General features: G+C 40.6%; 1 protein-coding gene across 3 annotated transcripts in view; it reads right to left on the bottom strand.

Annotated features, from left to right (window-relative positions):
- LOC132836766 (mitogen-activated protein kinase-binding protein 1-like) overlaps positions 1–12,851 on the bottom strand; it is a 172,255-nt gene that overhangs the window by 108,790 nt on the left and 50,614 nt on the right. For all 3 annotated transcript variants that reach the window (XM_060856219.1, XM_060856218.1, XM_060856220.1), the window contains exons 7-11: positions 10,532–10,714; positions 10,236–10,396; positions 9,562–9,751; positions 8,118–8,267; positions 327–502 (exon numbers count right to left, since the gene is read on the bottom strand). In XM_060856219.1, coding sequence (XP_060712202.1) covers positions 327–502; positions 8,118–8,267; positions 9,562–9,751; positions 10,236–10,396; positions 10,532–10,714 — 860 coding nt within the window. The remainder of the gene's footprint in view (positions 1–326; positions 503–8,117; positions 8,268–9,561; positions 9,752–10,235; positions 10,397–10,531; positions 10,715–12,851) is intronic.

Here is a 12,851-nt window from a genome sequence, read left to right on the forward strand (position 1 = left end):
GAAGAACTCTCATGCCAAAGACCCCTCTGACTCTAGGAGTAGCTCTTTTTAATCAGCACAGTTATACAACAGGCCAAAAGTGCCTGCACAAACCAAGCACAAATTAGACTGTTAAGTGTAGGTATGGTATGCAAAAAAATGAGTCATGTTCTACTAATAAACTGAAACAGCACACTCTTCAGCACTAAATACTCAGAGGAGTCTTTTCATGACTATCCAGTCTGAAATCATGAAAATTTCACTTTCAGCAGAACACAGGCTGCCAGTACCATTACACAGAACAATGAGAGTCTAAGATCAAAAAAACATTGTAACATTATGTGTACCTCAGGGTCCCCATCCTATCTCCAGAAGCGAGGTGATGCCCATCAGGGCTGATGGTTATGACTCTAATTCCTGACTTTATATCGGAGGGTCCTCCATTCTCAGTTCGATCGGGGTTGCTTGTTGTATCTTGGAGATATTGGATATTGTCACCAACGTACACAACTTTAATTAAATCCTAGAAGATCAAAAATGAGTCAAACACTCAGGCTATGAATGCACTGCAACTGTCCACATTAAAGCAATATGGGCAAGCAATGCAAAAGCACTGCCTTTTCCCCAGAGGAATCATTATTTGGACTTTTATCACATGTATTCAAGTTTAGAGTAAACTAATTTTGTCTGAATACTTCATATTTTACAGTTATTTTAGTCAAGCTCCAAAACCTCCATTTTGCAATCCAGTCTAAAGGCCTCCACAGCTCACTTAACGGCAATTTGTTTTAAAGCTTAATCCTAATTCTCAACATGCAAGAATTGAAAATCAGAAACAACACTAAACAAGGGCAATTACAAAGCGGAGAAAGGAGTATCGAAGAAGTAATGGCAAACATTTAAGAAAATAAGTCATGACTCAACAAGATATATCCCAGTGAGAAAGAAAGATTCTAGAAAGACCAAAAGGATACACCTCAAGACCATAAGATACAAAAAGATAGAATTAGACCATTCAGCCCATCAACCCTTTTCCACCATTCCATCATGGCTGACACATTTCTCAATCCCATTCTCCTACCTTCTTCCTGTAACCTAGAATACCTTACTAATCAAGCACCTCTATTTATTTTAATACACTCAATGACTTGGTCTCCATTGTCTTCTGTTGCAACAAGTGCCACAGATTAACCTCCAAGGAGAAAGCGAGGATTGCAGATGTTGGGGATCAGAGTCAAGAGTGTGGTGCTGGAAAAGCACAGCAGGTCAGGCAGCATCCGAGGAGCAGAAGGGTTTATGCCTGAAGCGTCGATTCTCCTTCTCCTCGGATGCTGCCTGACCTGCTGTGCTTTTCCGGCACCACACTCTCAACACAGATTAACCACCCTCTTGCTGAAGAAATTCCTTGTCATCTCAGTTTTAAACACAATCACCTCTGCATCCCGAGGCTGTGCGCTTCGGTACCAGTCTCTTCTACTAGTGTAAATATCTTGTCTACATCCATTCTATCCAGGCCTCAGTATTCTGCAAGCTTCAATGAGATTCCACTCCACCCTCCACCATTCCCTCTAAACTCCATCAAAGACAGACCCAGACTCTGCAATTACTGCTTTTTATGGCAAGTCCTTCATTCTTTGTTTCATTCCTGTAAATTGGGTGCAGATCCAAAAACATTCAAGAAGCTTCATACTATCCAGGATAAAACAGCCCATTTGATCAGCAATACATCCACTGCCTCCACTCCTTAGACTCAGTAGCAGCAACGTGCACATCCTACACTGCAGAAATTCAAAGATCCTGAGACAGCACCTTCTAAAGCCACGACCACTTTCAAATAGAACGCAAAGGGTAGCATACATTGGAACACCACCTCTGCAAGTTCCCTTGCAAGCCACTCACCATATTAACGTGCAAATATATTGTTATTCCTTCACTATCACAGAGTCAAAATTCTGGAACCACCTTCTCATGGCAATAGCATGTAATAAATGCTGGCCAGCATCTTCATCCCATGAGGAAATATGAAGAAAACCTGCTTTGCACCCCATCCAAGGCCAGCACATCCTCCCTAGATAACGGATTATGTGGATACTGGATAGTATTTTTACCTTGAGATCTTGTTTGGATAATCCAAGATTCGTATAATTAATGTTCAGATACCAGAGGTTGTTCTGTATACTCAATGACCCGGCTTCCGTAGCCTTCTGTGACAATGAATTCCATAGATTTACCACTCTTTGGTTTAAGAACTCTCACCTTATTTCTGTTCTAAAAGGACTTCCCTTTACTCTAAGGCTATGTCCTCAGGTCCTAGTCTCTCCTACTAATGGAAACATCTTCCCAGCATCCACTCTGTACAGGCCATTCAGTATTCTGTATGCTTCAATTAGATTTCCCCTCATCCTTTTCAACTACATTGTGTATAGACCCAGAGTCCTCAAATGTTCCTCATATGTTAAGCTTCACATTTCTGAGACCATTCTAGTGAACCCCATCTGAACATGCTCTAGGGACACTGCATCCTTCCTGAGACATGGGGGCCAAACTTGCCACAATACTCCAAATGTGATACAACCAGAGCCTCATAAAACCTCAGAAATACATCCCTGCCTTGAGATTCAAGTCCTCTCCAAATAAATGCCAACTTTGCAGTTGGCTTCCCAACTACTGACTGAACTTGCAAAGTTTACCTTGAGAGAATCCTGGACTAGAACTCCCAAGTCTCTTTGCACTTCAGACTTCTGAAGTTTCTCCCCATTTAGAAAACTGTCCATATGTCTATTCTTCCTACCAAAGTGAATGACCTCACATTTTCCCAAGTTGTATTCCATCTGCCCACCCCCGCTAACCTGTCCAAATCTTTCTGCAGCTTCCCCCCCACCTCCTCAACGCTACCTGTCCCTCTAACTATCTTTGTAACATCTGCCATCTTAGCCAGAATGCCCTCAGTCTCTTCATCCAGATTGTTAAAAATGTACAAAGCAAAAGTTGTGGTCCCAACACTGAGCTTTGTGGAACATCACTTGTCACCAGCTGCCATCCTGAGAAAGATCCTTTTATCCCCACTCACTGCTTTCTACCAGACAGCCAACTTCTATTCATTTTAGCACCTTGCCTCTCACACCATGAGCACTTACCTTAGTAGCCTGCTATGCAGCACCTTATCAAAGATCTTCTTGAAGTCCAGGTAGATAACACCCATTGACTCTCCTTGGTCTTATTTGCTTGTTACTTCCTCAAGGAATTCTAGCAGATTTGTCAGGCACGATCTCCCCTTGATGAAACCATGTTGATTTTGCCTTACTTTACCACATACTTCCAAGTATTCAGAAATCTCATCCTTCACAATGGATTCCAGGATCTTACCTACAACTGAGGTTAGGCTAATCAGTCTGTAATTTTCCATGTTCTGCTTTACTCCTTTTTAAACAGGGTGTCACATCAGTGATTTTCCAGCCCTCTGGGACTCACTAATTCCAACAATTCCTGTAAGATCACCACTAATGCCTCCCCTCTCTTCAGCTATCTCCCTTAGACTCTGGGATATAATCCAATGGCTCTAGGTGATTTATCCACCTTCAGGCCATTCAGTTTTTCTAGCACCTTCTCCTTGGTGATGGCCACCATAATCTGCTCTGCCCTCTTATTCTTGAATTTTTGGGATATTACTGGTGTCTTTCACCGTGAAGACTTACATGTAGTAATTATTCAGTTCCTCAGCCATTTCCCCACTACTGTCTCTCCAGCGACATTTTGCAGCAGCCCAATGTCCACTTTTGCCCTTTGTATATTTTAAGAAACTCTTTCCGTCTCCCTTTATATTACTGGCTAGTGTACTGTCATATTTAATCTTCTCCCTCCTTTTTTTTTGCTGTTCTCTTAAGCTTTGTGAGCTTCCTAAGCCTCTGGTTTCCCAATGCCCTTTGCTACTTTATAATGCCTTCTCTTTTACTTTTATGCTGTCCCTGACTTCCCTAATTAGCCATGGTTGCCTCATCCTCTCTATACCATGCTTCTTTTTCTGTCGGGATGAATCTCTGCTGTGTGGCCTGAATTACTCTCAGAAACTGTTCAACTGTTTTTCCTGTTTGGCCTTTCTCCAAGTCAATTCTACCCAGCTCCTCCCTCATGCCTCTATAGTTGCTTTTATTCAGCTATAATACTGTTATCTCTGATTCTACCTTCTCCCTCTCAAATTGTAGAGTAAATTCAACCATATTATGATCACTGCCTACTAAGGGTTTCTTCACCTTAAGCTTCCTGATCATGTCTGCCTCATTGCACAACACTAAATCCAGTATTGCCTGGTCCCTCGGGGACTCCACCACAAGCTGCTCCAAAAAGCAGTCCCATAGACATTCCACAAATTCCTTTTCTTGCAATCCATTACTGATTTTCCCAGTCGAACTGCACAGGGAAATCTCCCATGGTCACTGTTAATTTGTCTTCCCTACACTCCCCAGTCCTGACAATTATTTGGAAGCCTGTACTTAACTGCAACTACAGCTTTTTGACTTTTGCAGTTCTTCACTTCTACCTATACAGATTCTACACCATCTGACCCTATTTCGTTTCTTACAAGTAAGACAACCCCACCCCTTCTGCCCATCTGCCTATCTTTAATTCACCATTCTTGTATTCCAGTCCTCTCAAAATGAATGTTAGCCCTATAGTTGGTAGCCCTATAGTTGGTAGTTATGAGGGCAAATAGCATTTGCCCTCATAACTACCAACTTAACTTGTATGTTAACCTTGAGAGAATCATGAACCAGAACACCCAAGTCACTTTGTACTTCAGATTTCTGAAGCCCTTCCAGATTTACAAAACCAGTGAAATTAAGGATGGCATCAAATTGAAACAGGTTGGGGAGCACGGCACAGATTACTGGCAAGCCAGAGGACTGCTGAAGTTTTAAAAACCAACAAGATCACCCAAAAAAAAAGAGGAGGAAATAAAATTGGAGGATAAACTCGCCAGTAGTACTGAGACAGGCAACAGGAGCTTCTTTAAACTGAACATAAGTCACTTTGAGCAGGAAGCTGGGGAAATAATAATGGGGAACTAGAAAATGGCAGTACAGCAGAATACATTAAAGGAATTCCAAATGATCAAAGTACATAATGGAGATGAAGAAAACAATAATTATTATTAGAGGAAACGCACTCTCAAAACCAATGGCTAAAATTCAATAGATCCCTTGACCCGGAAGGATGCATCTTCAGATATTAAAGGAAGTAGCTACAAAGATAGTGGAAGTAATCTTCCCGGAATCTTTACATTCTGGAAAAGTTCCAGAGGACTGGAAAATTGGCACTTCAACAAGCTTATCAAAAAGAGGATGGAGAAATAAATAGGTTGCTATGGGTCTGGCAAAATAATGCCTGCTATTTGTGAAAATGTTTGTCTATTAAAGGATGTACAAGCAGAGAATCTATAAATAGAGAATGTAATCAAGCAAAGATAGCATGACTTCATGAAGGGGAAATTATGCCTGACAAATTTATAAGGATTTCTTGAATTGGTAACAAGCAGGATAGATGAAGGGGAATCTTTAGTTGTGATATATCTGGACTTCCAGAGATGTTTGATGGAAGTACTGAACATAACGCTCATGGTGTTGAAGGTAGTATAACAGCATGAATTGACTAATATAAGACAAATGTTGGACAAGGGGGAGTTTTCAGGATGACAATCATACATAGTGAAATGCCACAGGAATCAGTACTCTGGCCACAATTATTTATATTACATTTTAATGACTTGGCAATAGTACTTCTCTCATCCAAAATTGCAGATGAGGAAAATAAGTGGGAAGGCAATAGGTAAGGATGACAGTATCAGCAGAGGAATACAGACTCATTATGTGAGTGGGCTGAAAATTAGCTGATCGACGACAATGTGAGAAAAATCTGCATCTTTAAAAAAAGAAAGACTGCAGAAATCTGCAACTTGATGCGTTTTGGGAGTCCTCATGCATAAATTAGGAAAAAATAAGTATCCAAGTTCATTATGCAATAAGGCAGGCAAATAGAATGTTGGCCTATATCTCAAAAGGAACAGTAAATGGTAAATCTTGCTAAATCTATTCAAGGCACCAGTTAGATCACATTGAGATTAAATGAACAGTTTTGTCCGTTTATCAAAAGGAAAGATATACAGGTAATGAAGGCAGCCCATGAAAGGTTCACTAGATTGATTCCAGTAATGGAGGCATGGTCATTTGAGGAAAAGTTGAGCAGGTTGGGCCTGCACTCACTGCAGCTTAGAAAAATGAGATGCAACCTCATTGAAACATAAAAGATTCTTGGCTGGCTTGATAGGGTGGATGCAGAGAGGTTATTTCCCCTTTCGGGACAGTCTAAGAGTACAGTGCATAATCTCACAATAAAGGGTTGCCAAGTTAGGATACAGAGGAGGAATTTCTTCTTTCAGAGGGTAATAAATCAGTTCTGAGGAAGGGCCACTCGACACGAAATGTTAACTTTGATTTCTCTCCACAGATGCTGCTAGACCTGGTGAGTTTTTCTAGCAATTTCTGTTTTTATTTGTCTGTAATAAATCTGCATTTTTTTTACTGCAGGAGCCTATGACTGTGTTGTTAAGCATATTCAAGGTAAGCCAGACAGATTTCTAAATCAGGGAAAGGGAATTAAGAGTTTGGGGCAATAGGCAGAATGTAAAACTGGAAATTGAGAACAGCTATGATCTCATCGATTGAGTCTGTGCCAATGGGCCATATGCTCCTATATCATATGCTCCACATAATAGATACCTTTTGTTGTACCACACTGTTGGTGTTAATAAGCAGCATGACACAAGGGGACTCATCCTTGCTGTTCTTCTGAATTATCGGGCATGTTGCTCAGTGGTTAGCACTGCTTACTCTCAGCACCACGGACCCAGGTTCGATTCCAGCCTTGGGCGACTGTGTGGAGTTTGCACATTCTGAGTGGGTTTCCTCCAGGTGCTCTGATTTTCTCCCACAGTCCAAAGGTGTGCAGGTCAGGTGAATTGACCATGCTAAATTACCCATAATGTTAGGTGCATTAGTCAGAGGGAAATGGATCTGGGTGGGTTACTCTTCAGAGGGTCGGTGTGGACTTGTTGGGCCGAAGGGCCCGTTTCCACACTGTAGGGAATCTAATCTAATCTTGAGCAGAATTAAGGTCTCTCTCTCTCTGACCTGACTCACCTCGCCATGGTGCTGCTGTGGTTGGACCCATTATACAACATTACATAAGAATGAAAATGTGTATGCGTAAATAAATATCTTAATCATGAAAAAAATTAGTCCTTCGACAAAGTTGACTGTGTTACAACATGGCGATGAACCCTTTTGTTAATTAAACTAAACACTCAGAAAAGCTCACCTTGCCTCGTAATCTGTTAAAATATGAATGACAGAGAACTCTCAAATTCCACTGTTTTCAGAAAATAATATTGAATTGTTTTAACTCTAAAAGTGAACATCAATCAACAACTGTTCACAACTGTAAGCCCCCTTTCTCTTAACTGCTTATTGTCTGCCTCTAACTCTATAACAATATGCTGTTCCAATAAGACACTTATTAAAATTATATCAACTTAATTTCAAAAACACACAGCCACTGTTGTCTTTGGGGTCTTCCTCCTTCCAGTTAAAAATCTCCCTGGTCGTCTTCTTTATTTTTTACTGTGAATATGTTTCAAATGTATAGGTACCTTTGACAGAGTGTGTTTTCTAATTGCTTGGGTCTATCTTGATGGCAATTGCTCTATGCAATTTTCTAAATGTCCGCATTTTTAAATCGCCAATATCGGATTGTCTCATTGGTTCGACATTGGCAAAACAACAAACTCAAACCATCATGGGTTTTAGTATCCTAGGGCATAATTTAAACTGATTGATAAATTCGAATTGTTGTCAAAACAGCAAACAAAACTCAAGTACCCATTTCACAGCTGAACGTTACATATTTTCAATTTGTACACTCCCAGAGTACACTCTGGGACTGCCATCTAGTCAGATACACAGGTGCGCGTAAACGCTCAGTTAAGAACAACATTCACTCTCTCTTAAAAGGTACAGTACATGCCTTCAACTTCATAACAACTGCATGGAGATTAGGATGTGTAAAGGCAGGGGGATAGCTCTTACCATACTATAAATATTCTTGTGGAACGAAGTGAACTGAAATCCAGAGGCTGCATCAACATTCCATAATCTTATGGTATTATCCGATGAGCAAGTTAGGAAAGACGCAGAGGGCAAGCAAGCTTGACTACTATTTTCCAATTCTGGATAAACCTGAAAAGGTAATTTTTTAAAAATACAACATTAGCACTTCATCCAACAATAGAATACTGCAATTTAATGTGCTTAAATTGTGCACACTATATGAACAAACTTAAGCAGCAATCAAGGGAGGTTGACTTGATGGAAGTTAACAACCCAACAAGAGAGGGGTTGCATAAATGCTTGACCACTTTTTGTTTGGGTGGGTGGTGGTGGTGGTGGTGGTGGGGGGGGGGGGGGGGGGGGGGGGGGGGGGGGCGGAATCTCTCCACTCTTCAGGCACTCTACCCTGTATTCCTGATGAAGGGCTTTTGCCCGAAACATCGATTTTCCTGCTCCTTGGATGCTGTCTGAACTGCTGTGCTTTTCCAGCACCACTCTAAACCAGAATCTGGTTTCCACATCTGCAGTCATTGGGTAATTTACAAGGTAAAAACAATGTTCAGGAATGTGTAGGCTAAAGGCGTTAGCTACGGGAAATGCAGGATATTAGGGAGAGGGTAAGGGATGGGTCTGAGTGGGATACTCTGTAGAAGATTAGGTTGGGCCAAATGCCTTGTTTTCACATTTTTGGGATTCGATGGATTCTATGCTCCACACTGCATGCAATCCCCCAGCTTTAAACCAGACGTCCTATAAGTAGATGCCCACATTTAACTAAAGGCAAAATTCAAGCACATATAGGATTAAAATCCTCCTGGATGGTTGAAAACTAGACAGCTGGTCTCAAGATTGGGAGCAGGCAACCCAGGATGACTGACAGAGAGAACTAGAGAGGCAGCCTCAGGCAGTGGTAGTAGCAGGAATAGGCAATCTGAGGCGGCAAGAGCAGGCCATCTGGAGCAGGGGTGGTGTGAGGTCCAGCCTGGAGCAGGAAAGGTCAAGCCCTGTGAGAAGTGATAGCCCAGCAGGGCCAGGTGTTTATGGACTGCGGTGTTGACATGCTTTCCTTTTGTTGGGCAGGGGATCCCTTTTCTGCAAGCTCAAACTGTCCAGAAAAATAATTTTAACAAGGGCTCCAAAAATTGTCTTCACATTTTTGGTTCATAGTTTTCAAAAATCTTACATTGGATATAAGTTGGCATATACTTCTTTAAAGCATTTTTTTTGGTTGGAACGTTGGGACACTGATTTGCACAGCTGAGATAGTGATATACAAGAGTCGAAACTGAGCAGCTAATTTATCAGCTCTGTACAAAATCCAAAGTACCAGCAATAATTTTAATTAACCATTTTAAATGAACAAGAGTAAGCAAATCATTTGATATGTAATTCTCATTTTAAAACAAAAAAAAAGTTAACATACCTCTACGCTCCACACACTGGAACTATGATACAATGCAGAGTAAACCTTCCCAAATTTCTTAACGTCTTTTGTGTCCCAGACATACAGGCTATGATCACTATATACACATGACAACCACCGATTGGAAGGGTCAAAGGCCACAGCAATAGTGTCAGGATACAGGGCATCTGTCTTCTTGCAGACTAAATGGCTGAGGATACAATCATATTAGAAATCATTCAGTTTACTCCTTACAGCCAAGCTCCAAGACATTGATAATTTTTTAAAAAATTCATTCACAGGATGAGGACGTCACTAGCTAGGCAGCATTTACCCATCCCTAATTGCCCAGAGGTCAGTTAAGAGTCATACACATTGTTATGAGTCGGGAGTCATTGGTAAGCAAGATGTGGTTAGGATGTCAGTTTCCTTTTCTAAAAGGACATTAGTGAACCAGATGGGTTTTTCAGACAACCGACAATGGATTCACGGTCATCATTAGATTCTTAATTCCAGGTATTTATTGAATTCAAATTCCACCATCTGCTGTGGTGGGACTCAAATCTGGGTCCCCAGAATGTTATCTGGGTCTCTGAATTAACATTCCAGCGATAACACCACTCCGGTATCGCCTGGTATTGTTGATAATACCAATCGAGAATAAAAAGTAACTGCAGAAATAATTTTCTTTTTACCTTGGCTCAATTCCAGCAGCCACATCCACACCGAGATAGTGAGGTTTGGGCAGATTGGTGACAAACTGGAGGTTAACAGAGTTAAATAACTTCAACGTTCCATTGGCACAGCCACAAAAAATGAAGTCTTCAGTTGCAGAAATGCAGTTCGCTGCTGAAGTCTCAAAGCAAAAAAAAGAACAGAAAACAATACTTTAAAATATTTTTTAAAAATGGCATTGTTCTGCATTCAGTCTACACTAAAAATCAAAAATCAGGCATCCATTTAGTTAACACCAACAGAAATACAACAGTACCTTCAAATCCAACCACTTATCAAGTAGCCTTTTCCCATTGAACTGACAGAGAAGGCCAGAGCTGGTAATACAGAAGATGCTTCCTGTCATCTTGCCTTTACCACATGCCACTCCAGAGAAAATGTTGTTGTGCAACTCACCCAGCAATGCAGACCTTCCTATTAAGGGAACAGTAATATTTGCCTAGATTTGGAAAAACAGATATTTAGTTTAGAAAGGAGCAATGTGGTGAAAAATTACTCAAGGAAACGGTTAAGCTCTCAAAATGAACTACTCTGATGATGCTTTACTGAAGAAACATGTTATTCAAGAAAGTCAGTTTACTTCCTGCTACACAAAACAAAAAGGACTTGTTTTCTTTCTTCCTTGGTTATATTTGACTCAAAAATTTGTAGAGGTAATGTTTTAAGAAAATAAAGCAAATGCCAATTTTTATTTTCCTAAATGCATCGACGTCTGGTGCAGGATTTGCTTAAATTTGCATGATTTAGTTGTACATTGTAAGCAAGTTTTAAACTATGCTTTTTTATAAGTTACAACTTCAATAAATGTGAGGCTCAAGACACAAACAGACGAGTTTAAAAACTTACAGTTGTAAGAATCAGATCATTTCAAGCTTCAGCAAACCATAAAATCCACAGGTCTCTCAACTTCCCATGGATAAACCCTTCATCAGTTTCTAGCCAATTATTATCTTGGATGAGGAGATAGGCATGAGTACATAGCATGACTGACTAATTAACAACAAGTCAGATGTTGGGGTGGAGGGTGGGGGTATTTGGCACGGAGAGATCGAATATGCAATCAAATTTCAAAGAGTGCAAGAATAATAAGGAGTTTTAGTGGAGGAATTTAACTGTCCATATTAACTTGGATAGTTTTAGTGTGCAAAGTAGGAAGAAAGGAACGAATTTCTTAAATTGCATCCAGAAGAATTTTTTTTTAGCAGTACAGGTAGACTATGCTTTATCCTGCTCCTCGGATGTTGCCTGACCTACTGCACTTTTCCAGCACCACTCTAATCCAGACTCTGACCTCCAGCACCTGCAGTCCTCACTTTTGCCTATCTACTGATTCTACTCTCATGGTCACATCCCCACAAAAATATTAAAAGATTTGTCAAACACGACTTCCATTTATTGAATCTATGCTGATGAGGACAGATCGCATCACTACGTTCCAAATGCTCAGTTATTATATCCTTAATGATTCACTCCAGCATATTCCCCACCACTGATATCAGGCTAACTAGCCTATAATTCCCACTTTCCTGTCTCCACCCTTTTAAAAAAAAGTCCATTGGAACTCTTCCAGAGTTTACAGAATACTGAAAAATGATCATCAATGCATCCACTATTTCTAGGGCCACTTCCTTAAGTATTCTGGGATGCAGACAATCAAGCTCTGGGGATGTATTGGGTTTTAATCCTGTCAATTTCCCAATACCATTTCCTGACTAATAAGGATTTCCTTCAGTTCCTCCTTCATGCTTGACCCTCTGTCCCCTAGCATTTCCTGAAGATTATTTGTGTCCTCCTTAGTGAAGGCAAATCCAAAGTACTTGTTCAACTGGTCAGCTAACTCTTTGTTGTCCATTACAAACTCCTCTGATTCTAACTGCAAGGGACCGACATTTGTCTTCACCACTCTTTTACTCTTCACATATCTGTAGAAGGTTTTGTAAACAGTTTTAAAAGTGAAATGCAAGAGATTTTGACAGAACTCAAGGCAAAAAAAACCTTTTTATCCAAACAGTGGTGAGAGAGTCGAGAATGCACTGACAAGGGATGCTTCACAATTTTAAAAAAAGTACTTAGATGAACATTTGAAGTGTCATAACAGTCAAGGCTTTGGGCCTAGTGCTAGAAAGTGGGACTAGTGCAGAGAATAGTACATTTTTGACAGTGCAGATCAACTGACTGAAGAGTCTCTTCTGAACTGTGTAATTCTATGATATCTGACTGAATCAAGGAATAACCAAGAATTTCCACCTGAATACACTTGATGTGGTCTACATGGACTTTAGAGAGGCTTCTGGAAAGACCTCTGATGGCAGAATGGCCTAGAAAATATGGCATACCGGCGAATAGGCAAAGGGTGGTTTCTGTTACTGGAAGTCTGTTTAAATAGGGACGCTTCAGGACTGGGTGCTCCCTTGCTGATTATGGTGAACATTAACAAATTGGACTTAAATATCAGGGATATAAAGAAGAAGTTTGCAGATGACAAAAATTGAAAGGACGGTAAACGGTGAAGATAGCTGCGGGCTATAGGAGGGTAGCAACAGATAGTCAGCTGGCAGAGCAGTGACACATGGTAT

The sequence above is a fragment of the Hemiscyllium ocellatum genome, chromosome 47 (genome assembly GCF_020745735.1).
Source record: "Hemiscyllium ocellatum isolate sHemOce1 chromosome 47, sHemOce1.pat.X.cur, whole genome shotgun sequence".
Taxonomy (NCBI): domain Eukaryota; kingdom Metazoa; phylum Chordata; class Chondrichthyes; order Orectolobiformes; family Hemiscylliidae; genus Hemiscyllium; species Hemiscyllium ocellatum.